The sequence below is a fragment of the Cyrtonyx montezumae genome, unplaced genomic scaffold, assembly GCF_038088225.1.
Source record: "Cyrtonyx montezumae isolate F1298 unplaced genomic scaffold, pur_monq_1.0 scaffold_4, whole genome shotgun sequence".
Lineage (NCBI taxonomy): Eukaryota > Metazoa > Chordata > Aves > Galliformes > Odontophoridae > Cyrtonyx > Cyrtonyx montezumae.
The window spans coordinates 5145038-5172300 of NW_027072045.1; the positions used below are offsets into that span (position 1 = coordinate 5145038).

Sequence of the window (27263 nt, forward strand, 5' to 3'; positions counted from 1 at the left end):
GCCTACCTGTGCGACCTGGTGTAGGGAGCCTGCTTTGGCAGGGGGGTTGGACTCGATGATCTCTGGAGATCCCTTCCAACCCCTATCATTCTGTGATTCTGTGAAGCTTTTTTTCCCGCCCGAGGAGCACCCCTCAAAAGGCTCAGCCACACTCGCCCCGCCCCCCCAACCTCGCCCCGCCCGCCGGAAGGGACTTCCGCTTCCGGCGACGTCATCGCGCGCAGCGGCAGGCTCCGCCTTTTCCGGCCTCGCGGGCTGCTGCCTGAGCACGGAGCGCGCCGCCGCCGCCGCCCTGTGAGGAGAGCCGAGGCCGCCGCCATCATGCCGGTGTACTTCCAGCGGCCCGAGAACGCCCTGAAGCGGGCGAACGGTCAGTGCGGGCCGCCCCCTTCCCCTCGGCTTCGCCCCCGCGTTTTTGAGCGCTGCCCGCGCCGCTTCTCGCCCCGGGCCTCCCCGCCGCCGGCCCCTCGGTGCGATGCCTCGGCCGCCGCCGCTCTGGCGCCGAGGAGAGGCCGCCCGCCAGCGTTGAGGCGCCGCGAGGAACGGGGCCGGGCCCACCGCCTTATGGCGCCGCGACGCGAGAGGAGGCCCGGGCGGCCGCGAGGAGAGGGCCCGGCTCCGCCTCCTGGCCCCGGTGGGGCCCCCGCGGGCGGAGGCGCAGAGCAGGCCCCGCGCGGTGGGGAGGCGAGGGGACGGACTGCAGCCCTGCACGGCGGCTCATTCCCAGCTCTGCGTCCGGCCCGGCCTCGCTTGCTGCTGGGGAATCAGAAACCGGTGTAGGTCCAGGCGCTGCTTGTCCCTGTTGGCTGCGCGCTTAGCGATTCCAAACCGTGTTAGTGTCTCCGCTGAGAGTACCAGTGATGAAACACCTTCAGCACTGCGCAGGCCGGTTTGCCTCTGTGGCTGCTTGTTGCTGCTGCGCATAAAGCTGCATTGGATGTGTTTTATCAGCTGTCTCCTTTCAGGCTAAATATATGGCTTTGGCACTTTCCTTAACAGTGTCCTATTTTAAGCATGTAGCAAGATGATTTGTACCATTTATTGGTACAGAGTTGCACACTCAGACATCCAGAAATTACAGCTGATGTACGGATCTGGAAATGACAGCTGAAGGGGTGGGTAGTCTGAGAACCACGTGTAATGCGGTGACTTTGTATCCTAAGATCCAAGAAATGTGGAATAAATTCTGAATCTCCTTGATATTTTGAATTTTGAAATGTTTTATAATTCTTACAAATGTAAAACATAAATCAGATCCAGTGTTTCCTAAGCCAGAGCTGAATTTTAGTGTTCTTACTGGGAAAGATGCCTTTATGCTAGTACGCTGTATCGAACACAACAAGCTGTGTCAGGTCTTTGCAGACTGTAGAGGCACTTTCTAACCATGTCCAAGTAAAATAAACAGGGAAATTGTTCTTAAGGTGTATTTTTCAAACACAAGAAATGGTTCTATGTTAAACTGTGACATTTCAAATCTGAACACCTGATGCTGTTTCCACAGTTCTAGTGTTTTATGCATAAAGCTGAACTGAAAATGTGTTTTGTGTTAAAGCTTGTCTGTGACCTCAGTGTACATATAAGTAGGAAGTGCTTGAGTAGTACAGATACATAGTTGTAGAGGAAAGCTCTTTTGTTACAAAGGATAGGTGGAGATCAAAGCCAGCCCTTAGCTGTTAATATCTGGTGCTGCTGAGTAGTCAGAGATGAGAGTTGTGTTATTCCTCGTGTTGAGCCTGCTCTCTGCTGGAGGTGCTGGATGGTGAAGGTCATCTTTTCAGCTTCACAAATAATTTACTTTTTTCAGCTTGAAAGCTCAGCTTAATGCAGGGTTTGGAGTTAACTGCAATTTAGTTGTCAAGATGTGTGAAGTAGTTCCTGTCTGCTTAGAGCTTTTAGTATTTTAAGTGCTGTAATGTGAAAACCAGAAAGAATACAGGTCCCACTGCTCTCCTGGGGCTGATGCTTTTATGTCTGTTCAGTCACAATTCTTTGTTTCCATAACTTGCTGTTTCTGCCATAAGGCACAGAGGCATGGACTGTATTTGACTCTTCATCTTCCTTTTGTATGTGCTTTTACTACAGCATATGTTAAATTAGCCTTAATTATTTGATGTTTTGGCAAGAACTCTGCTTGGCCAGAGTTAATTAAAAGTTTCAGAACAATACAAATTCATGTTGTGCTTTGTCCAGTTAGTTATCGACCACTGAGAGCTGTGCTGGTTGAAGTGGCCTGGCACTGCTGCAAGATTAAACTTGCCTTTCAAGTTCATTTTCATAAACAGAAAGTAATGAAGCTGAGCAGTAAGTGCCTAAAAGCAGCGCCAGGGTAGAATAACAGTGTAAGTGATAGGAGGAAGGGTAGCTTTTTTCAGATTCCCTTAGTGAGTTTAAAATGTTGCTGAATGCTGTCACATTTTAACCTTATTTATCTTGAAGGGGGGACCCTGTGTTTTTCCTCTGGAGGACCTTGGTCATTGTATGCAAGCTTATTGATATAAACTAGGCCCCAAGTGCATGGCACTGTAATCCTTAGATTAACGTCACTGCTGTACTTGAAGTACAACTTTTACTCATGTTTTATTTAAATTCTGACATTCCAGACTTTAGGGCACTGGTTATAATAATAATTCCAATTTGTGAAATATGATGAGGACTGACCAAAATGCTCCTTGTGGTCCTGGAAGCTCGTGTCTGCCTGCCTGGGTCCCTTGAGCAGGTTTCTATTTTTATCCATTCTGCCATTATTTCTTTAGCAACACAGTCATTTCCAAAGTTCTTAATGGAAAGTGCTAATGCCATCCTCCTTCATTTGAGAATAAATGTTTATTTTTAATTGTATTCAGCTTTATTTCCTTTCCCTTTTTTTTTCCTCTTCCACTTTTGTCCCCTCCATTCTCTCTGCAATCCTGTTTGCTTCCCAGTCTTGGCATTCTTTTGTTTTGCTTTTCTGTAGTTAGGAATGCCTTTAGTGTAGGGCCTGTGGTTATGTTGATAGATAGCTGTTCCACTTCAGTATTTGCTCATGGATGGTTTGTCATATTTTGTTCCGAGAAGGACGTATGGGTATATCATAGGATCACAGACTGACTTTGGAAGGGTTGGAAGGGACCTCAAAGCCCATCCATTTCCAACCCCATTGCTGTGGGCAGGGGCACCTCCCACCAGCTCAAGCTGCCCAGGGCCTCATCCAGCTTAGCCTTGGGCCCTTCCAGGAAAGGGACACCCATACCCAGGGCCTCCCACCTTCATAGGCAGGAGCTGCTGTGGTGTTGGGAGATCTTACTGGTTAAGGCAGCTGCTTAAGGAACAAATAAATGAGATGCTGGTTTCAGCAGGAGGTCTGGTTTAACAAATGTCTGAACTGTCTTTTGGACTCTAGTAACTATTAGTATAACAGTTCAGTGAACTGGATATCTATACCTATAGGAATTGAAAATAAACGATAAGTTGGGCAACTGTTCTGAGTAACATTTTAAAAAATTCTTTGGTTTGAGGAGAGGTCTCAAAAAGTCACATTCCTTGAATGGTTTGCATCTTGTTGAATAATACTGGTAGGCTCTGTACTACGTGTATGAAGTGCCTGGTCGTGCCCTTATGAATGGAGAGACTTCTCTGCTATTGTGAAATGTGTGTGCTAATAGCAGGGTCTCTGTTTGCCACCACAGTTGTATCTGCCAGCATTTTTGGTATAGCAACATAAATCAGATCATCAATGGAATTTGATCAGAGCTGATTAAATTCTAAAAGGTTACAGTACCAATTCGTAAAAACATTCATCTTCAGGCTTGCAATTCTGCTAATTAAATTTTCCTTTCAGAATTCCTTGAGGTTGGCAAAAAGCAGCCTGCCCTTGATGTTCTCTATGATGTTATGAAAAGTAAAAAACACCGAACATGGCAAAAAATCCACGAGCCGATTATGCTGAAGTACCTGGAACTCTGTGTGGACCTCCGCAAGAGTCACCTGGCAAAAGAGGGGTTGTACCAGTACAAGAATATCTGCCAGCAGGTATGGCTTCTGAAGACTTCACTGTTCTTGTACTGTCTGTCAGCTAATGTGATCTGAAAGTAACATCAGCCTTGAATTAGGATTCACTCCTGTTTTAGATGTTCCTGTTTTTGTGGCGTTTACTTTTCAAATATTTGCTGCCCATCACTGGAAGAAACATCTTCATGTTCTGCCTTTGATACAGGTGAACATCAAATCTTTAGAGGATGTTGTTCGAGCCTATTTAAAGTTAGCTGAAGAAAAAACAGAAGCAGCTAAGGAAGAGTCCCAGCAGATGGTACTGGACATAGAAGACTTAGATAATATTCAGACTCCAGAAAGGTAGGAGGCCTGCCTTAAAATATGAGCGTTTCATAGGAAAGTATCCTTGCTTTCATGTTTATAGTGCAGTGACACAGAGTTCTAGATTTTCAGCAAATGTTGTTAGAGTATGAATGCATAAAATATACATTGACAACAAGGAAGGCTTTTCCAGTAGCAGGCCTTCACAGTAATTTCCTGTCTTTGTTATTGAGCTGAGGCTTTTGCATTGATCAGGTGTGTGGTATGGTGGAATGAGCAGCGTTAGGAAAGTTTATATATAAATGGCTAGATCTTCTGAAGTTTAAACCTGCAGTTTTATTTTTATGCACTTAGAGTTGTTGTATTTTAACAGTTTTATGGGGGATAATAGTTCTTCTAAATGCCCTCTTGTTAGCATCAGAGATACTGGTGGAACAGGCAAAGAGCTCGGGAATTTATTGACATAATTAGGAACAAAGAAAAGAATAAAAATGGAAGCTGAGAGAGGGAGTAAAGAAGACTCACCGCAATTCCAAGTTGGAAGTACCTGTGTAAAGTAAGTGCAGACTGGATGTTTTACCTGAAAGGATGCCTAGTGGGTGCTATCATGGTGGATTACATAGAAGCTGTCTGTTAACACAGCTGTAAATTACCGTGGATGTGAAAGATAAAAAGGAAGAGAGTTTTGTGTAATTTCAGTTTTGTGAGCTGATGGATGAACCACTGCGTTCTGAGGTTGAGCTACAGAGTTAACTGGTTGCTGGAGCTAGAAAGAAGGAAGCAGCTCAAGGAGAAGACACAATGCTGAGGAACAATAAGGTGTTCTTTGGCAGACCAGTATGCTTCTGTTGTTTGAGCAGTGAGAAAAATAACACGGTACACTTAATTATGTACAGCAAGGTAGTTCTGTGAGTATCTTTGGCAGTGTTGGTACCTAAATTCAGACTTAAAATACAGTGCACCTGGGTTGGAAAGTTATCCTTTATTGACATCCAATTTGTTTGTGGACAAAATTAAAAACAGGAAAAGGTGAACTGAATTGGGGTTACGAATAATAGATAGAGAGAGGATATTTTGAACATGTTTGTTTCTGTAGGTGACATGATAGCAGTCTTCTATGGAGAAAATAGAAATCGTAAGGCACACATTTCTTCTGTGTCATATGTCAACAACAAGTAAGCTCTCTCTGGCAGCACTGCTGCTTGCTAAAAAGAATGTTTCAGCAAGTGGAAAAGTATCTGAGCAGCCAGTGATATTTGAGGCTAACAGAAGGGCAGTGCACTGCTGCCTGGTAAAACAGGGAAGGTGAAAATCCTGGAATTAGTTTCCTTTTGCTTACCTGTGTGAAGGACACTGCCTTCAGAAGTCTTTTACTTATGTAGCCTGTACACATCTGTCAAAATATGAAACAACATCAAGGAAGGAGATTCTGTCCTTTAAAGAAAGAGTCTGAGGGACCCGTTTGAAACTAAGCAACAGTTAATGCTCAGTGGCAAGTAGCTGTTTGATAAGAAAAATCTGTGACAATTGTGAGGAATAAAGCATTTCTTCTTCTTCCATTGTTTTCATCTCTTCTGTTCCCCCTGCCCCACAACTGTAGTGTTCTTCTGAGTGCTGTAAGTGGAGAAGACACCCAGGATCGTACTGACCGCCTGCTTTTGACACCGTGGGTGAAATTTCTGTGGGAATCCTATAGGCAGTGTTTGGATCTTCTCCGTAATAATTCTAGAGTGGAACGCCTGTACCATGATATCGCACAGCAAGGTAGGTGGGACGTGTGGAAGCTTGAAGTGTCATGAGACTTGACACTCCTTATTTATCTTTCACCTCTGCATCCGAGTTGAAAACATTGTTATTCCCTTAAGGCTATGCATGCACATACTCCTCTTAGAATTACAGAGGTTCTTAAATGTTGTGGAGGTTTCTGGACACTAATCTTGTAGCAGGAGAGGCAAGTCAAAATTTGTTTGGATATACTGAGTATTTCTGGTGCTGTGTTTTTACTTTTTCTAACTTATAAAGATTAATCATATCTTCACTTTTTTTTCATCCAGAGTGACAAATGTGTTCTGCTGATGTACGATATGCTGTTAAACTTGAAGAACTAGTGTACAGTAAAAGCTGTTGTGAAAGATGATAAGCTCTCAGTTTTGATACGGAAGTAACTTACTAAAACATTGTCCAGAACATGATAGGAAGCAGTCTAATCTGATTCTTCAGGATGCCATTCTCCAAGAAAAAAACAGTTTCCAAGAATGGATACTTCTGTGTTCATCCTTTTTTTTTTTTCTTAAAAAGTGACAAATAAGTGCAAAAATTAAGAGGGTATTGGGTTTTTAACTCGAGCCAGTTTTTCCTGTTATCTCCAGCTTTTTGAAAGCTTTATTTAACTTTACAATTTCAGATGCTTTGAATTTTTTCCCAAGTTTTATAAAGGCAAAACTTTAATTTATACTATTCAGAGTTTTATTTGCACTTAGTTCTAAATAAAAACTAGAATTGCTTCTTAAATTATAATGCTCCATAGAGATTAAAAGTATTCCCTTTACTCCTTGAGCCTGATGATGTAGAAGCATCTTAATGACTTCTTTGGGGGGTTATGGGGGTAGTGCTTTCCACTGGCTGTAATTCATTATGCGTGGCACTTACATTATACTGTATTTCATATGTCTGTGGACTGTAAGTGAAAGATTCTTTAGGTGCATCAGGGTACATATTTGGATCCCATTTAGGACTACAAGATCACTGTCAGTTAACATTCCTAATTTGTATTGTTCATTCGTGCAGCTTTTAAGTTCTGCCTGCAGTACACGCGCAAAGCGGAGTTCCGTAAGCTCTGTGATAACCTGCGAATGCATCTGGGGCAGATCCAGCGTCACCATAACCAGAGCACAGCGATCAACCTCAACAACCCTGACAGCCAGTCCATGCACCTGGAGACCAGGCTCGTGCAGCTTGACAGTGCTATTAGCATGGAGCTGTGGCAGGTATGCAGCTGGCTTCCTGCAGTCACACTGTAGTCTTCTGCCTTTCCACGTGTGTATTCAGTGCTTTAATCTGGTGTTGCTTGAATTGCTCTTTTTGTATAGCATTTCAAACCAAACTTGTAGTGGTTAATGGTGAAATGGTTGGAGTTGTGAAAGTGAGAAGTTGACTGATGTCTTCAACTCTTAACGTGTGCATTCTCATGAGCTAGATCACTGGAAAGGGGTAGGTAAATGTTAAGCCCTGTAGTTGTGCTCTGGCCCTGGGACTTCCTGACTGAAGCCTGTTAGTGTCTGGCCACTGAGGGCACTTTCAAAGCAAGTGTATCAGAGGAGTGCTTTGGTTTTGAAAACTTGGTAATGTTAAATTTCTTAAAGAGATGGAGATGTTACATCTCTGAAGTTGGAGTATGCACTCTTATGCTGATCCCTTTTAGGTATGGAAGTAACTGTATAGAAGCCATTTCCAGGGGTGTGTGTGTATGTTTTTATATAGATTTCTTAATTTTAGGAGAGCTCAACCCATTTTAAGTACAAACATGGTATATATGAAAAAAGGTAAGAGGAGTAAGTAATTGAATTGGTAGATTGGTAAAAATAGTTTTTTTAGTTATTCAGTTTTTGTATTATTTGTTGTATAATATATATTTTTATATTTTTATTATTTGTTATATAGCTGTTCAGTTTTTTTATTATTTGTAGATTAAAAATCGGAATAAATGGATAAATTACTCAGAATTAAATGATCCTTAATTACCAGATTCTAGCAGATAAAAGTTAATGAATTTTCAGTATGCCCAAATAATTTCTTTATTTAAAAAAGGAGCATTTAATTTCATTTGTCAAAACTGGAGATCACAGATTTCAGTGGGATTAAATATATTAAAGTCTTCTACCCATCAGTGATTGTTTCTTCCCTTATTTTTTGGGGGGAGGTGGGAAAAAACTTCTTAAAGTACTGTATTTCTTTCTTCAGGAAGCTTTCAAAGCAGTGGAAGATATTCATGGGCTTTTTGCGCTGTCTAAGAAGCCACCCAAACCACAGCTGATGGCAAATTACTATCACAAAGTTTCCACTGTCTTCTGGAAGTCAGGAAATGCTCTTTTTCATGCATCCACACTTCACCGCCTTTATCACTTATCGAGAGAAATGCGGAAGAATCTCACACAAGAAGAGATGCAGAGGTGGGGAGAGAGATTTAACATGATCTTGCATTCTATTTTTTAACTTCAGAGGTTCAAAAATAAACTAAATTGTACCCCAAAAGGAGCAGGTGGCGAGCATGGCTATGAGCAGCTTTGCTTGAAGTGCCAGTACTAACTGTAGCTCCAAAAGAGACCTAGAGAAAAAGGATATTTTATAAAACTACAGTAAAGTAAGTGATGTGAATACCAGGATCACCTTATTTAAGCATTGTTCTTTGTTATTGACTGGGAATCTGAACAAGTTAACAAGTATCTGTTTTTTGCTTTCATTTTCTATTCTGAGTGGTGATACTTCACTTGACAAGATTTCCTTATTGCCAGCATGAACTTTTTCTTAGTATATTCAAGTGTGAATAGCCAAACAACCATATATATATATATATATATTTTTTTTTTTTTGTGGATAATGTGTTATCTGACAAGGGTTTTGAGGCATGTGGAATCATTGGCTGCATGAAACTGAAGCTCATCTACAGGCCTTTATAGATGGGAGTATGGATGGTGGGAATAAATACTGCATGACATTCTTATATTCTTGCTTATCTGGGTACTGAGATCATAATTTCAATATTCAGTGTTATTTGTGTGTACCAGTAAAAGGTATATTTAGCAATAAATGTTAAAACTCATGGCCATCAGAATTACTTGGATTTAGAGTAAAATAAGATTGAAAATGTGCTGCTTTCTTCTATTTTCATTATTTTGTAGTATTTTGATATTTACAGAGATGGCTTATTTATTTTTGGTGTGTGTATATATATGTATATCCCCACGTGTATACGTAATGAAAATGTGTTATCAGAATCTTCCCTCTCATTACTGAAGAGCATTGCATGCTGTATTCGTATTGCACAGCTGTTGTCCTTTCTGTTATTACTGTCAGTTTTACAGTTTTGTATTGCGAATACTACTCATCCCTATTTTTGAATTACCATGTGTATGAGAAAGAAATAAACAGCATTCTCTTGCAGTTCACCCCTTGTGGTTATCCTTTGTCAACAGGATGTCTACTCGAGTCCTTTTGGCCACGCTCTCAATTCCTATTACTCCTGAGAGAACTGATATTGCTCGCCTCCTGGATATGGATGGCATCATTGTCGAGAAGCAGCGACGTCTGGCAACCCTGTTGGGTCTGCAGGCTCCCCCTACACGTGCTAGTCTTATTAATGATATGGTATGTCATGGTGCTTCTCTGAGGAGCTTTTAAGCTCTTAACTCCTCTTTTTGTTCTGTTTTCATCCCAGAAGTGCTGCACTTAGTTTAAGGGATGACAGTTTCAAAAATAAAGCAGCTTTATGATTAGTTGTATTACTGATGGTACAGCATTAACATTTCAGGATCACAAGAGGGACAGTTTTTAGTTTGGATGTGGGCATAGATCCTTGTAGTAGGGCTGTAGGTCTTTGTGTGTTAGAAATGAAAAGTTGAGGGTGGTACTGCAGTATAGATGCTTATCTCGTTGGTATGTTTTTTGTCTACTTTTTCATCTTTCAGTGTGGATACTGTGTCACTGTAATAAAGAGTGTTTTAATTAAAAAAAATCAACAGATTGTATTAAAAGGTACACGTGATACCTGTTGAACTAAGTGACTGTAAAATGCTTAAAGCATTACTATCTTTTAATACTGTATTTATTTTGAGATATTTTTGTTATTGTGCATTGTAGGTGAGGTTCAACGTAGTACAATATGTTGTTCCTGAAGTAAAGGAGCTCTACAATTGGCTTGAAGTTGACTTCCACCCACTCAAGTTATGTAGCCGTGTCAGCAAGGTAGGTTTTATATTTTTGTCTAGAGTGGAAAAAATTTCTTCACATTTCAAGGGTGCTCTGCAAAGTGCAGTTTTGGGAATGTATTAGAAAATCTTGTGGATGGAAATGATACTGGGTTAAACTTTGTTTAAAAATGAAGGTGTGAGGAAACTGTATGTGTGAACATGCATGTGTGCCTGCAAGTGGACTATGTGGGAAGTGGAAAAATAATACCATAGTCTGTTTTTACTATTTAAATGTAATGTACTGGGACATAGAACTGTGTGAGATCCCTTTAACTGCATTAATGTAAATCCTTCAATAAAAGAAGCACGTCACGTTCTTTTTCTTTAATAGTAGGAACAAAGATATTTGAAGTGCTAAAAAGAACTTGAAGGTAAATTAGCAGTGTGGTAATGTTACCAGACTGTCAGTCACCTTCATACAAAAAGTCTTAGCTATCATAAAAGTGTTCTGACCAAAAGATTGACTTCAGTAAAACCAGTATCTAGACAGAAATGCTATTGTTTCCTGTAAAACCAAAAGTATTTCAGGGTCATCCTTCGTACTTTAACTTTGAAGTTTCAAGGGTTGATGCAGATAAAGTAACTTTTCAGAATTTTGATAGGTACTGAACTGGGTGAAAGATCAAGCTGAAAAGGAGCCTGAACTGCAGCTGTATGTTCCTCACCTGCAAAACAATACCATTCTTCGCCTTTTGCAGCAGGTATGAATAAGGAAAAGATGTGTTTGTAAGTAAATGCAAGTTAGAAAATGCTCTGAAAGAGCACCAACTTGGAAACTATGCTGAAGTAATTTTTTTCCATCAACTGGTAGAAGACCATTATTATTTTGGAATACTTTTACCAGTGTATAATCCATATCTGCAGGTTTGTATATTGTTTAGGTACAGCCAAATTAGCTGTACTTAATGGTGGTTGAATACAGTGGTGCAATATTTGCCTAGATTTTCTCCTTGAGGATCTGTGAAGTTTTATTTAAGATAATCCATCGTGTCTTAACATCTTTTTGGATAACATTTGTGTGGTTATTGTTTTTTTTTTTCCATGTTTTATAGAATGCACATTTCATTGACCTGCTTTCATTGCAAGTGATGAGCAGTGTTATTTCTGATGTGCTAAATAAATATTTGAAGGCTAATTAGCAGCTTAGCTGTACATTGTTACTGCTGCCAGTCTCCTTCATACAGAGAAGCCATTTAATAATGGCATTTACATTTGATTCTGTACAGAAATAAAGTCCTAGAAGAGTATTTGCAATTGTATCAACACTCATACCTTAATTTATTGATGATTTAATAGGTTACCAGCTTTTATTTCTGATCTCTTTTTAATGAGGAAAAATACCTAATGCTTGTTTTTGTGTAAAGGTGGCCCAGATTTATCAAAGCATTGAATTTTCTCGCCTGGCTACCCTGGTTCCTTTTGTTGATGCTTTCCAGCTGGAACGGAGCATTGTTGATGCAGCCAGACATTGTGACTTACAAGTAAGTGCTGTCAAAAGACACTGAAGTGGTGTATGAATCTGTAGGTTGGATGTGTTGAATGGATGACATCCTGTAATAAAACGTTTTAAGCTGGTGAAGAGATGCAAATAGTTTTTTGTTCAGATTGTCCATTTAGGTTTTATCTTAAGCTAATTCATTGCTTATAGCACAACTTCAGCAGACATTTTAGATGAACTGAAACTGTCTTGTTTCAATAGGTTCTCATTTCCTGCTTTACTAAAGTGGAGAAAGAAAGAATTATTGGAAGTTCAAGATCTTACAGTGACTGGTTTTGTTTTTTTTTTTAATTTTTTTTTAATTTTTTTTGAAGGGGGGTTGTGATGAGGAGGGGGTGGGCCTCTTCTCCCAGATAAGTAATGACAGGACGAGAGGGAATGGCCACAAGTTGCGCCGGGGAAGATTTAGATTAGATTTGAGGAAACATTTTTTCTCTGAAAGAGTGGTCAGGCACTGGAATGGCCTGCCTAGGGAGGTGGTTGAGGCACCATCCCTAGCGCTGTTCAAGAAGCGTTTAGATGAGGTGCTAAGGGATTTGGTTTAGTAGTTTAGTGGGTAGGGATGGTGATAGGAGGATGGTTGGACTAGATCTTGTAGGTCCTTTCCAACCTAATGTATCTATGAATCTATGAATCTATAAATAAAACAGAGAAATAAAGCAAGATTCTTTTCAGTGCTCTTTTTCTTCTTCTGTTTGATTCTTACTTAGAGCTCTTTTTGGCCTGCGTTGGTCATGAGCACAGCAACATGGAAATGATTTAAAAGCAGTTAATAATACAGTCCTTTTTTTTGTTTTTTGTTTTCTGTTTTTTTTTTTTTTTGCAAAGGTTCGCCTTGACCATACTACCCGAACACTGAGTTTTGGCTCGGATTTGAACTACAGCACTAGAGAGGATGCTCCACTGGGCCCTCAGCTTCAAAGCATGCCTTCCGAGCAAATTAGGAATCAGTTGACTGCTATGTCCTCAGCTCTAGCCAAGGCTCTTGCAGTCATTAAGCCCCCTCACTTACTGGTAAGTAATCCTAAATTTCCTGAGAATGCTGACAAATCCTAACACTTCTCCTAAATGTTATATTTAAAGGTTGTACTTGCACAGCCCTGTGTTAGTTCTTGCTTTTCTGGTAAACTGCTCTTTCCAGTGAGCTGCTTTCAGTTCAGTACTAGCAGTACAGTTGCCCCTTCTCAGAAACAGTGTATCCTTGAGATGCTAATATATGCATGTGAATTGTAACATGAGGGCAGCTATTAATGACAGAGCATCCTTCTGTTAGGTACTAACCTCTTCTAATAGATCTACATTTTTTGCTTTGGCAAAATAAACTTGTTTTGAATTTGTATTACTGTACTTGAACGTCACACCATAAGTTGCTTGAGTTGCCTTTCCTTGACATCAGAAAGTTGCTAAACTGTCTGATGGTTAATGTGGCAATGCAAAGGTACAAGTAGACTTTCTTTTTCTTGTACATGTGTATTTGTGCTTGTGAAGAAGAACAAATCATTCCTAAATGCACTCAGCTAGTCGGTTTGATTGTTACAAAATAACGTAAAGATGTTTGAAGGAGGCCTGAATTGAAACTGCTGATTTTGTGTGTATCAAGTTTAGAATACGCTGTGTAGTAATTTAGCCACAGATAGGTCTGCAGAACTAAGACTTGTTAAAAAATATTGCATGCATTTTTGAAAATGCAAGAGCCTGCTTTCTTTATTCTTTGGCAAAAGTGTTGTGAAGAACCTGTAATGTGACTTCTGAGTGGAATCTGACAGCACGAACAAAAGCTCCCACCACTGAAGGACTGACTTATCTTTGTCTCTCACTGGGACTGCTGGCTTCAAGGTCAGACTCACTGATGAGCTCGCATTTCAGGTTCTCCAGAGCCCTGTAGGAGCCAGGTGTAAATCACACTGTGGGATTTCCAGCATGCTTTGATTGTGGCAAGTTTAAAACTTCACTTCTTTTAAAGGAGCGGTAATTTTTTTGGGTGCTGTGTGTTTAAGAAAGAAAGATTTTTGTAGCAAATACGTAAAAAACCCTTTTCCATATTGAAAAGAAGACTGAGAGCAAGGTGTTCATGGTAGGTGCTTTATCCAAATTGGAAATAGTAACTTATATTCCTAAAATAACTGTGCAAAGCAGGACTGTATCTTGACACTTAATACCAGCTTACTTATGTTAGCTTGAACGTACAGTAACTGTTAATAGTGCTTATTTCCATGTAAATTTTCCCATAGGAAGGGTTTTATTTGAACAAATTGTTGGTTTAAAGGAAGAAATATGCTTTATTTGTACATTTACAGATAGAAATGACACGTAGTCTTTTACAACGTAGACTCCATCAGTATAATTATCTGAATAAGATGTAAATACTAGTAATTATCTGTGTAAAATGTGAGTACATGATAGGTTTAATACTGACCTGTGGGATTAGGGAAGCTGCAGAACAAATGGATATCATTTTTTCTTTGCTGTTCACATAAGGACCTCTCACTCTTCAAGGGTTTAGAAAGATCTAATTTTTTGTCAAATTTATTACAATTCCTCAAGTTTTTCAATTTTGTGTTTCTGGTACTCTCATCTATTTTTAAATGCAACAAAGTATGGATGTTCTGGTGTTTTTATTTAATGCCCTGAAAGTGGGAGATTGCTAAAAATACCTCAGAACTAGCTCACATTTCACGAGCAGTTTGACTTGGTGCTTGCTGTGAGTCATTAGCTTGGCTGCTTCCTGGAGTGATTGAGATGGGCAGCTCCCTCAGCTGGCATGGCCATACCTCTTCATGTGTAGAGTGTGAATCTCCACAAACAACCGTGTAAATATTCTGAAGGAGAGTTTGTGGGGTGGCCAGAAGGATGCTTAAAGAACAGTCTACATGCAATTGAGTGCTTCTCATAACTGAATTAAAATGACTGGATTCAGATTTTTTTTTTCATAAGACTGCACTTTGTGTTAATTTTGATTCTTCTCTCCTACATTTGAATGTTGAAAAAAAACAACCCTCAACATGAAAAAACAACGGAGCTCTTGTCGAAAAACAATATGTGTGGTGCTGTACTTGCTAACATATATGTAGAGAGAAACAAGATTGATTCCCTAAATAACTTTGAGATATAGACTCCTAATTATCACTAACATCTCTGTGCAGCATTTTTGGACAAAGTGTGAACATGCCATGCCTAAAGTAGATGTGCTGCAGAATATTGTTGATATAAGCAATTTTTAGCTCCATTTGCATGTGGTTCTGTTGAATTGATGCTACCTTGTATGCCACGTGGATGTGTGATTGCATTTAAGGTCACAGTTGCATTTCCATCCAGCTGGCAGATTCGGGAGTAAAACTAAGTTTGAGATTTCTTTGGGGAGTATTTGTTACGCTTTCTGCCTTTTTAAAGAGATGCTACATACATCGTTGTCTTATTCTTATTTTACATTCAGCAAGAGAAGGAAGAACAGCATCAGCTAGCAGTTACTGCCTTCTTAAAGAATTCAAGGAAGGAACATCAGCGTATTCTTGCACGTCGTCAAACTATAGAAGAAAGAAAAGAGCGCCTTGAAAGTTTGAACATTCAGCGTGAAAAAGAAGAACTGGAGCAGCGTGAAGCAGAGCTGCAGAAAGTCCGGAAAGCTGAGGAAGAGAGGCTGCGCCAGGAGGCAAAGGAACGAGAGAAGGAGCGTATCCTGCAAGAGCACGAGCAGATCAAGAAGAAGACCGTTCGGGAGCGCTTGGAGCAGATTAAGAAGACCGAATTAGGAGCCAAAGCATTTAAAGATATTGATATTGAGGTAGAAAGCTTATTATTGAAACATCAAAGAGTGTTTTGTGCTTTTAAAACGATACTGATAGGCTGCCTGAATTTCTTGTTCTTTATTGCTTTTGTACTGTAACTGGTCTTAGAAACAGTCTCTTAGAAAAGAGACTGCCAGTTTGGCACCTAAATATTAATTTGCTCAGCAGCGTAAGTAACCCTTAATACTGAATTTCGATAGGATCTGTTTTGCCTGGAGTCAAGTCCAGCTGTTGTCTTAAGCCCCATTTTGCTCAAACAGTAACTAATCTATGAAAGACATTCAGGTTGCATTTTGTTGTGCAGAGACTGTTGACAGAGGCTAAAATCAACAAATTCACGTTTGTGACAGAAATACTGTTTGCTTCATTTTGTATTGATAACTGTACTTGGCTGCAGGATCTTGAAGAATTGGATCCGGACTTCATTATGGCTAAACAAGTGGAACAGCTGGAGAAAGAAAAGAAGGAACTTCAGGAACGACTGAAGAATCAGGAGAAAAAGGTACGAAGAAGTTAAGAGTGCTAAGCTATGTTTATACAACACATGTTAGTGGTTGTGAACTGTGTGTTCACATGTAAAATATATGGATATTCAAAATGTTGTGTATAAAGCTAACAAAAGAAAGTGAATGTATGATAAACCAAGAGAGCTCCTAGTATCGATGGGCAAATCTATTATAACTATTTGAGTTAATTTGGAACTTGGCTCTTAAGCTATGTGTGAACTGGGTCTTAGTTGGGAAGACTTGAAAACGTCTTCAGAGAAGATTAAATGCTCAGAGAAGGGGAGGCTTGTAGATGACCTAAATTAATTAACTGTATTAGTCCTCACTAAAGAGGAAATTCCATTGCTAGAGTTCATCTAGACTGCAGAAGCGAATCTACCTGAAACTTGCCTGACTGCAAGTGTGAGGGATGTGCTGTCAGAGTAAATAAAAGTGTATGACGGGGGCAAAGGTGAAACCATGTTTTTGTGATTGAGGCAGAGTTTATATGATCCCATTGGCAGTTCAGTTCACCTAAAACCAACTTGTTTGAAAGTTGCAAGTACTTTCTCATGAGAGGGAACAGAGAGAGAGAGAGGCTGTTCTTTCTTTCTGATCACTAGTGGGATGCGAGGCAGTGTCTTACAGCTTCATCAGGGAAGATCAGGTTGGATATTAAGAAGAGGTTCTTTGTTGAGAGGGTGATCAAGCACTAGAACAGGCTCCCAGGAGGGAGGGAGGGGGTATGGACTGTGTTCTTTCATGCGAATGCATTTAGTTGCTGGTGATAGTCATGTGTTTGTTTAGGTGGGGTTTTGATCCGGTCCAACAATGTTATATAATAATTATATCTATATTGAAGAAATTAGGATTTTCTCTGGAGGATGTTGAAGAGTGTGTATTCTGTGTTTGGCCTTTGCATTATGATGTTCTATGGGTGTGTTGTCTTCATTTAGATCGACTATTTTGAACGAGCAAAGCGCTTAGAAGAAATTCCTTTAATAAAGACCGCATATGAGGAGCAAAGAGTGCGTGATATGGAGCTGTGGGAGCAACAGGAGGAGGAAAGGGTAAGAACTTTGATTCACGTGACAAAATCCATCAGCTGTGAATGAAAAATAGCAGGATTTTTTTCTTCCTGGCTTCAGGAAGAGAAGGGAAAAGATTGGTGTGAAAAACTGTTAATTTTCTGAGTTTCTTGTGCAGTTACACAGCAGCATCTTTTGACTGGGACCTGAAAGCAAATGTCCTTTGAGTTGCAGCTGAGGTAGAACGAATGCAAATCTGTAGTAAGCTCATACTTCATATTATTTTTTATCTCTTTAGATCACCACTTTGCAGCTGGAGCGTGAGAAAGCCCTTGAGCATAAGAACAGGCTCTCGAGGATGCTGGAGGATAGAGATTTATTTGAAGCCAGGCTCAAAGCATTGCGACGCACGGTGTATGAGGTATGCAGGAGATGATACTGTAATAAAATATTTCTCTGAAGTAAGGAAATCCACTGTGTGATTCTGTGATTCTTCATGAAAATTGCAAATGAGAATCTACGATGGTTCAAAATGATAAAATAGTTTATTTACTGCTATGATTAAAAACAGATATTTGAGCACCCATTCCTAGGTACTCATAAAATGCTTGTCACTTCTATATTTGCTTCTATCAAATTTGCTGCAGGAGAAGGTTGAAATGGTAAACAGAAACTCAGTTGATTTTTAGCTGAGCGAATTTAATACGTTGCAGTTGATTGGTGTTTCTCTGCAGCTTTATTTATCAACCTGTGTTTGTGTTCAGCTCTTAAACATTAAAGTACTGGTAGTTTCATGTGTTTCCTTTTGTATTTCAGGATAAACTCAAACAGTTCCAGGAGAGGCTGGCAGAAGAGAGGCGCAGTCGTTTGGAGGAACGCAAGAAGCAACGCAAAGAAGAAAGACGCATTACATATTACAGAGAGAAGGAGGAAGAAGAGCAAAGATTACGAGAAGAACAACTGCTTAAAGGTATAATTGAGAATGTGATTGCCTCTTGGATGAAGGTTTTTGTATCTGAGTGCATAATCATGCAACGCTAAAAGAATAATAATACCGAAATCCTGAGTATCATTTACAGCACTACTAGCTTTGATCTCTTCTAAAAAAGGAATCCCCTACTGCACTTGATGTAGTTACTGATGTTCAGGCTGGCACGTATGCGGCCTGTACATCTAACTAACCTTTCTTCTCTTCTTAGCTAGCAGCTATTGTTCAAGGTGTCAGGTTAATGAGTGTGTCAAGGATTCTTTTCCTACTCGTTTGGAATTAGGATGCTTCCAGAAAACCTATTCTGTGGTTAAGCATGTTCTGTGAAATGCTTAGCTGGGTGGAGATATATATTCAAGAAGACAAAGGAGAGGGATTGTATTTTCATAAGTCCTCTCTGTGTACAGCAAATCAGAGTAATGTGTTCTATTTATCCAACTGAAGAGCGTGAGGAGAAGGAGCGCATTGAGCGTGAGAAACGTGAGCAGGAGCAGCGGGAATACCAGGAACGTGTCAAGAAGCTAGAAGAACTGGAAAAGAAGAAACGTCAAAGGGAAATGGAGATAGAAGAAAGAGAGCGCCGTCGAGAAGAAGAACGGAGAGGTCTGGATGACCCATTTTCAAGAAAGGTAGGTAAATACTTGCAGGTTTGATTTTCTGCTTGGCTGCTCTTTTTTTTTTTTCCCTGTAGTTCATTTGGAAAAAGTTGACGTGTAAAATAAGTGGTTTAAATTATTAAGTTATAGTGTGTTTAATTTGATAGTTAAATTATTGTCACTTATTTTCATCTATCGGGATCTTGAAACTGTAGTTTTGTAGTAAAGTTGAGCAGAGATCACCAAGCTGTTCAAAATGAATAAAGATGAAAAAGAATATTGAATATAAATTAACAGGAAACAGGAGGGTTATGTTTGGAGCGTGTGTAATGACTCGTGCAAGTCACAGATTAAATATTGGAGGAAAATTCCTGTCTAAACAGAAAAGTTTAGCTTTCTGTTTTGTAAGAATTACACAATGAAATACAAACAAGAGGTGTGTGTAACTTCCCTTTTATAAGTGTAGGTATTGGGGAACATCATTATACCAATCCATCAGGATACAAAGCAGAAATTAGTTCACAAATAAAATGCTTATGATTTTACAAATGTAACGAGCCTTCTGAACTTCCACTTCTTCCAACCTTAACAATAAGGGAACTTGGATTAAATTCCATCCACCATAGCCGTTGTCCTTGTTTAAAGAATGCTTCACTTCACTGGTATTTTTCCACGTAAGAAGTATTCTTAGGCACAGGCACTTGACTGTATGGAAAAACTGACACGGATTCTAAGAAAGATTCCCATACCACATGAAAAATGCCATTTGTAGTTCCTGCAGTTCTTTCTTTGTTCATTCTGCTTTCTTGGGATCCTTTATACAAGAAAACTATAAAAAGTATTTAAATAGGTACTTAGACTAGTGGATATGTTAAGATGTAACCTGACCTGTTTATTTCTCTGTATGGCATTGTAAACTTTGCCACAAATTAAAACATGTTTGAAAGGGTGGTATCAAACCTTTTGTAAGTATGTCTGATTATGTGAAATCAGTTGTTATACATGGCTTATCTACTTTGTTTCGTATGGTGGAATTCAGGAGTAAGTGACTGCATTAGAAGTAGTGTAGTTTGATTTTGTACAGCAATTGGGAGAGGCATTTAACCTTTATTTAAATAAAAAAAAAAAGAGTATGTTGCTCTGCCCTCTTTCTAAGCAACACGAGTGAATCAAAATACCTTAACTGTATTGTGCATTAAGATCTTGTGGTAAATGCTGTGTAAACTCAGTATGAAATGGTCTGTGCTACAGAGAACTTGTGAGTTATTCAGTCACATTTTCTGATCTGGTTAGAAAGCTCAAAACCGAAGAGATTATGTATTCACTCCCACTATGGTTATGCTGCAGGAAAGTGAAATTTCTAGAACATCTTTGTGTGTTAGGTCCCTTCCTGTTGTTCACACTAAGTTTATGAACAAAGAGTATTTACCCTTCCTGTGTCCTCCTACCGTGTTAGTAAAGTGTGTGGCACAAAGAGATCCTAAACCGCCATGAACAGTGAAGTTCAGTTAGTCAAACTCCTGGTAGGTATTCTCTACAGTGTAACAAGTGACATTTTTAAAGGCACATTATGCTGTGGAAGACAACTTGCATGCTGGAAATCTTTATTTTAAAGTATTCAAGAGGATATTCCCACTTCCCTTTGACATGCAGGAATCTCGTTGGGGTGACAGGGGGGAGTCTGAAAGCTCCTGGAGAAGAGGTGGCGAGACGGAATCTGAATGGCGACGAGCACCAGTGGAAAGGTGATGACTGGGCTCAGTACAAGTGGGCTCTCTTTTTTTAAAGCTGCACTAGCAATAATATCTCACGCCTTTATATTTCTCTGAGTTTCCTTCTAACTACTTTTAAGAATCTCAAAATGAGAGATTTTGTTTCGCAACTGCATTCAGATAATGTTCCTTTTCTGTTTAGGTTAGATACGTGAAGGCTGGCTGATGCCTTCTACATCTGATCAACTTACATGGGTTCTTTTCTAAGTAATAATTTTCTGGCCTGCTCAAACATTGGTGGCAATTGCATAAGTACAGACCGGGGAAAGATGATGAACAAAAGCAGAGTTTCTAGAGACATGAAATTTCCATTTAGATAACTGACAATAATTGTGAGAAAGAAAGTCAAAGTCAAGTGTCTTGAAAGCTATTGAAGTCCCAGAATAGCTCACAGAGCAGAAAATGTATGCTATCAACTAAAACTTAAGTTCTGAAAGACTGTTGAACAGAGAGGGATTTCTGTAGGAAGAATCTTCTAAAGGTACTTTGCACCTTTATTTTAAAAGTGCTTGATCGTGTGTGTACTTTTAGATGTTTGGGGTATTTTCAGTCATAATGAAGACAGTAAAGTTGTAGAAAGTAGGATCTTTAGAACTTGTCCATCCCTCTGCTTCTCAACAGGATGAGTTGTGCTTAAAATATTTCTGAAGAAACATGTCTAGTTGTTAAACGCCTGTGTTAATGGAAATACCACTGCTTGTTCTAATTGGCAGTATGTTTTATTGCTTAATTACCCTTACGAACAGATATTTGTGAATGTCTAACCTTAATTTCCAGTGCAGCAATTTAAATCCATTATAGCTTACTCTGTCTGTGGAAGCAAATCAATTTACTGTTTCCCTCTAGTACTAATTTTTTTAATGTCGTAGAATAAGATCTCTTGATAAACAAAGTAGTGTCTCAAGCTTTCTTTAAAAGCTGTGTTGCTCTTCTCAGTAGTGATCCACTTTCACTTGAGTTGCAACATCAAAAATGGCATGAAACTTTCAGGTGAAGCATTTTACTTACATATTGCAGAAGTGTTTAATGCATGTTTAGATGCTTCAGATTTAATGCATTGACTTGCAGCTAAAAAAGTCTGGCAGGCAGTGATTTCTCATGGAGCAGGTCTGACATGCATGTAGAATTAAGACACAAATCCTCACAGTTACATAGCAGCCCATTGTCTTGTGCAGCAATTCCCAGAGTACAGGATTCCAGGTGATTGGCATGTTCCAGTGCTCTCAATCTTTTCCTTACCATGACTCCCATGGGCATTAAGCTAAATAACTTGTCCAGGGAAGTGACAAGGTAGAAGGCTCTAACTACTGTTCAGTAATATCTGATTCTTTCAGTATTACAAAGGCAAGCATGTTCTAAAGATGAGCTGATGACTCAGTAAGCCCGGTGGAAACTCACCAGTGCTTTTTATTCCTCCTGCAAACTTGGAAGCAGAATCCCTTTGTCCTCTTAGTCTGCCAGAGCCTGCACCCTGCTTGCAGTTGGGCAGCAGTTGCCCAGTTGTGTGTGCTTGTCACCAATCTGTTGAGATGAAACTGTGCCATAATATGTGAAACAGGCATGAGATTTTAGAGTTGATGTGTTTGTGAAGATGGGGATATTTCATGATTGTGGTTTGTTTTTAATAAGGGTTTTTTGAGATACGGAGTTTGTCAAATTAGGCTTGATAGAGAAGCAAAACCACCTTCTGTGTTGTCTTGCAGTAGATGACCAAAGGAGACTACTAAGCAGCTGTAATGTTTAAAAGGAGAATAAATTGTTCAGTATTTACTGAATGTAGGGGAGCTGACCCATCACTGTTGTATAGCACTTAAGGCAATTAGACCCTATGCATTTGAAAACTGCAAGCTCTGTAAATGTACTTGCAACCATACATCAGGTGTTCAAGAAGTGGTTTTGATGGGAGTCAGCAATCCTGTCTTTATAGGTGAAAGGTTCTTAGATGTCAGTTTCTACTCGCTTATTCCTTGTGGTTTTATAGAGACTGGCGTCGAGGAGAAGCAAGAGATGATGAAAGGCCTTTCCGGAGAGGAGATGATCTGCCCCGGCGAAGTGACGATCTGCCTCGGCGAGGGGATGATCTGCCCCGACGAGGTCCTGCAGAGGAAAAGGAACGGCCTTCTGTGGAATCAAGTGAGGACAGGCCACCTCGGCGAGAAGGGGATGAAGACAGACCACCTCGGCGTGAAGGGGACGAGGACAGGCCACTCAGACGTGGTTTGGATGAGGACAGGCCTCCCAGGCGTGGGTTGGATGATGATAGAGGGAGCTGGAGGGCTGCAGATGACGACAGGGGTCCCAGGCGTGCACTGGATGATGACAGGCCACCCAGGCGTGCACTGGATGATGACAGGCCACCCAGGCGTGCACTGGATGATGACAGGCCACCCAGACGAGCTTTGGATGATGACAGACCACCCAGACGTGCACTGGATGACGATAGAGGCAGTTGGCGTGCAGCAGATGACGACAGAGGACCCAGGCGTGGGCTGGATGATGACAGGCCACCCAGGCGTGCACTGGATGATGACAGGCCACCCAGGCGTGCACTGGATGATGACAGGCCACCCAGACGTGCACTGGATGATGACAGGCCACCCAGACGTGCACTGGATGATGACAGGGGCAGTTGGCGTGCTGCAGATGACGACAGGGGTCCCAGGCGTGGGCTGGATGACGACAGGGGACCGTGGCGTAATGCAGATGATGACAGGCTCTCCAGACGAGATGATGACAGGGGGCCATGGCGTAGCAGTGAAGATTCAAGGCCAGGTCCTTGGAGACCATTTGGTAAACCAGGTAAAGCAGAATTATGTAATATTTTTTCCTCTAAAGCATGGTTAAACCAGCAGGTAATGGATGTGATACATTCGACATCAGAGATGGGAGAATCATCGCTGAAAATTTGATTCTGCTAATATGGACACTCCTTTACTTGGGCTAATTAATCCTTTTCATTTGGTTCAGATAAACAAACTATACATGACCTAAATTAGCAGTATTTATTATCTGCCTGGATTATGTCTTAAGGTCACACAGTGTTGGTAGCATTTACTTACATGCAAAAACAAGATATACAGGTTTAATGCTTTGACAGGAGGAATGTTTTCACTAGTTGAGTGTACCTTGGTCTCTTTCCCCACCCAATCTGAAATTAATCTGCCAGGGAAGATTTTGATGCTTCATTGCATCACTCAAGTGGGTCTGGTTTGGGTAAGTTATTCTTCTTTATTCCTAGATATAAAAATACTCCTGTTTTTATCATACTATTTGTGGAACATCCTCCATTGAGTAGGATTTTAGACTAGATGACCTTCTGAGGTCCCTTCCAACCTGAATTATCCTATGATCCTATTCCTATGTGATTTGCTTCCAATCCAGAGTAGTGGTGTTGTGACTGTTAATTTGCTTCTGATTGTACTTGAAACTGTTGCTGGGTTTCCTTTGTATACATTTGTGTTTTTATTATATTTTTGTTTTATATTTTTACAGACGTCACCTCAACTCTTTAGACATTAATTCTGTAATTGAAACCAGTACCAAAATTATCACAAGTCATTCTGTTTGGACTCCAGTAGCTGTTTCCTATAAAAAAAAAAATCCAAACCACGTGACAGAACAGTTTATGGGAGAGAAGTAAATGCATCTTTGTCTCTAGAGGGATTAGAAGTTACTCATAAATTCCTTCGACTGCTTGTTGCTTGCAGGGGGATGGAGAGAGCGTGAGAAGGCCCGTGAGGACAGCTGGGGGCCTCCCCGAGACTCCAGGCCTCCTGGAGACCGCGAGTGGGATAGAGACAAAGATCGTGATGAAAACGAGAAGGACCGGGAATTTGATAGAGACAGGGATTTCGATCGAGACGATCGGTTCAGGCGTCCCAGGTTTGAGTCCTTTGTTAAGAAATGACATCACATAGTGAAATGAACAGTGGTTGGTGTGTAAGAAATAGTTTTTTAAGGTAATAAATGGGTAACGGCCTAGTGGTTAAACATAAATCATTAACGTGTCGTCTTGGTTTTCGTTTGGAATGGCAATAGGGATGATGCTGGTTGGAGAAGGGGACCAGCTGAGGAAACATCTAGCTGGAGGGATTCAAGTCGTCGTGAAGAATGGGACAGAGGTGGCCGTGACATGAGAGATCGCCGCACTGATGACAGAGAGCCACCACTCAGAAGAGGACCTCCCCTCAGATCTGACCGTGAAGAACGTATGTTTATTTTATTGTTCCTAAAGGCTTGCAGTTGTTACAGATCCTCCACATCACTCTGGCAGTGCCAGGACATGATAAAACAGGATTAGGTTATTTTTTTCAGCCACTTCTAAACACCCTTTATGTAACAACATAATACAAAGAAGCAGGAGCGTAATTGAGAAATTTTCCATGGATCTTATTTTTAATTGTACTCTTTCTATCATAGTAGCAGTTCAGATCTGCAGTAGGATAACACCAAGTCTGCAGTTGTCGCTGTAGCATTACATTTGAGGTGAATGAATTTTTTTTGTAGTTCAGTTATCAAGAGAGGTGTCCCAGAAAGTAATTTCTGGCTCATTTCTCAAAACTGAGAGAAATATTTGCAAATAAGGCCTTACGGGTTTCACACTACTAGTGGTATTTGTTTTTGATGAATAACCTACTTCAACTGTGTACACTAGTGAGTTTTAATTATGTACATTCATTTATACTTTGCTGTCTCCTAAAAAAAAAAGCCAACAAAAACAGTAAAAGCAAAGACATGTAGCCTGAGATACCACATCTCCCCATTCTGGAGTTCTCTTGTTCAGAATTCCATTTAGTTTCTGGTGCTCCCTGAACTTGGGTGCTGTCACACAGCTCAGAGCAAACTGAAACAGAACACACCTTGCAGGACTTCAGGAGGAAAGGTTGAGGGCTCCCGGTGTGGGGAGATAGGTGTGCGTGTGTGTGAGTTGGACTGGATGATCTTGTAGGTCTTTTCCAACCTCAGTGATTCTGTGATCCCAAGAACTGCTTTATTGTTTGACCATCTGACTTGGTATTTGACACTGTTTAGTTCATTCATAGCTGGGGTATAATTCTTAAGCTCATTTTGGTGGAAATGAACAGTTCTTCACATAGTGAAGAATGCTGAAGACTAGGATCAAGGGAGTTGTGTAATCCAGTGTCACATCTACCTCTGACTTCAGTAATGCTGAACAGCAAAGGGTTGTTGATTTATTGAACACCTAAGTATCTTCCAGTTGTTTCCAAGAGATGCCTTTGTGCTTTTAATTCTGATAATATAAGGATATATTCTACACTGTAAAACCAGGTACACCACTAGAACATTCTTATTGCAGTTACTGTGTTTTAAAAATGACACTTCACTTGCTGACAGCAGTTGTGAATCTCTAAGAGGCGTGAGTAGTTCCTGTCCATTACTTCATTACAAAATTAAGCTGTGCATTTGGCTGTCGTCTTTGTGTTAGCTCTTGGCAAGACTAAGAATCAGTAAATCAGACTGTCAGTGCTAGGCTTGTTTGTTTAAACTCTTGCAGGCTGCTGGTTGGACATGACAAGAGGTGGTTTTAATGCCTTCTGTGTTTGTAGCAAGCTCATGGCGGCGTGCGGATGATAGGAGAGAAGAACGTGGGGAAGAACGCGACACAGCTCGGCGATCAGCTCCTGCCCCTGCTGCTCCTCCAGCTTCTGCTCCCCCATCAGCATCAAAAGATCGAGAAAGAGATGGGGAGAAGGAGAAGGGTTCCTGGAAAACAGAAAAGGAGCGTGAGCCCATTCGTCGTACTAAAAATGAGACAGATGAGGAAGGGTGGACCACTGTACGACGCTAAGTGAATATCAAAACAGTTTAACCAATGTTTTAGCTTTGATTTGATCGAATCCACAGATTATATTTGTGCTTATAAACATTCTGAATGGGAATTCTTTAACAAATGTTTTGAGATAACACGAAAGCATGAGCTTGAATTACTTACTCATATAGATTGATCGTGCACAAAACTCACAGCAGAAGGTTGGAAATTGAATGCCAGTTTTTGAAATTTCAGATGATGCTTATTTCATGGATCATTTGTTGCTAAAATAAAACGCAGCAGGCCGTCTTGAGTAATGCCTCTATTTCACACCAGAAACAAGCTGACCTTTATATGTTTAGTCTGTCTTAATTTGGAATGGGGTATTATTGCTGAACACGCATTTGAAATCACCTCGGTTCACACAGTGGAATTAGTGAAAAAGCAGAGCTGGATCAATTTCCATAGTTTGCCAAAAAATGAGAAAGGGAAAAAAAAAATATTTCCCCACCCCCCCTCTTTTTACAGTCTTTGAGGGCAGGCAGTTTGGGAGATGCTTTACCATCTAAGTTCAGTAAGTTGTCTAAATCTGAATTGAATACAAACAACATTATAAGCATTAGCTACACTGGGATCTTCTCTGTAGATTAACTTGAATACATGAAGCCTACGAAGCCATGTTGCAGTCAATGTTCCAGTAATGTATACTGCTGCAGTGTGCAATCACACAACTCCAAGCTTTTACAATTTAAGTGTTTGGGTAAGCATATTGCTATGTATTTTCTGTTGCAGTAGCACAACTGCTTTTCCATTACTGGATGATTCATGCCTTTCAAGGATTTATAAATATTGTCATATTTAAAATGTGTGGTTTTGGAGAAGTTGTTGAATTTTCCCCCAATTCTTTGTCTTCAGGGTAAATTTTTTCCCTTTCCAAAAAAACCAAAAGTGATTTGTAGTAATGGCTGTGTTGACTTTGATTTTGGGATGCAGAATAACAATTAACTATGTGGTCATACTGAAGCCAACACAGAACTTGCTGCTGTGTGTTTCTTCAATGATAAATAAACAACTTAAGGAACTAG

At 40.3% G+C, this 27263-nt stretch overlaps 1 protein-coding gene and 2 non-coding genes across 3 annotated transcripts; all 3 read left to right on the forward strand.

The window, feature by feature from the left end:
- Window positions 1–257: 257 nt before the first annotated feature.
- Window positions 258–27263, forward strand: EIF3A (eukaryotic translation initiation factor 3 subunit A). The gene is made up of 22 exons (XM_065746376.1): window positions 258–370; window positions 3818–4008; window positions 4193–4329; window positions 5891–6054; window positions 7078–7277; window positions 8251–8459; window positions 9483–9654; window positions 10147–10251; window positions 10859–10957; window positions 11621–11737; window positions 12583–12768; window positions 15188–15535; window positions 15937–16041; window positions 16981–17094; window positions 17351–17473; window positions 17869–18022; window positions 18485–18669; window positions 20290–20381; window positions 22390–23207; window positions 24116–24290; window positions 24447–24616; window positions 25976–27263. The coding sequence occupies exons 1-22, from the start codon at window positions 322–324 to the stop codon at window positions 26215–26217; spliced, it is 4155 nt and encodes a 1384-aa protein (XP_065602448.1). The 5' UTR covers window positions 258–321; the 3' UTR covers window positions 26218–27263.
- Window positions 10559–10680, forward strand: LOC136055322 (small nucleolar RNA SNORA19). The gene has a single exon (XR_010622838.1). It is a non-coding gene; the product is annotated as a small nucleolar RNA SNORA19 (small nucleolar RNA).
- Window positions 11310–11442, forward strand: LOC136055320 (small nucleolar RNA SNORA19). The gene has a single exon (XR_010622837.1). It is a non-coding gene; the product is annotated as a small nucleolar RNA SNORA19 (small nucleolar RNA).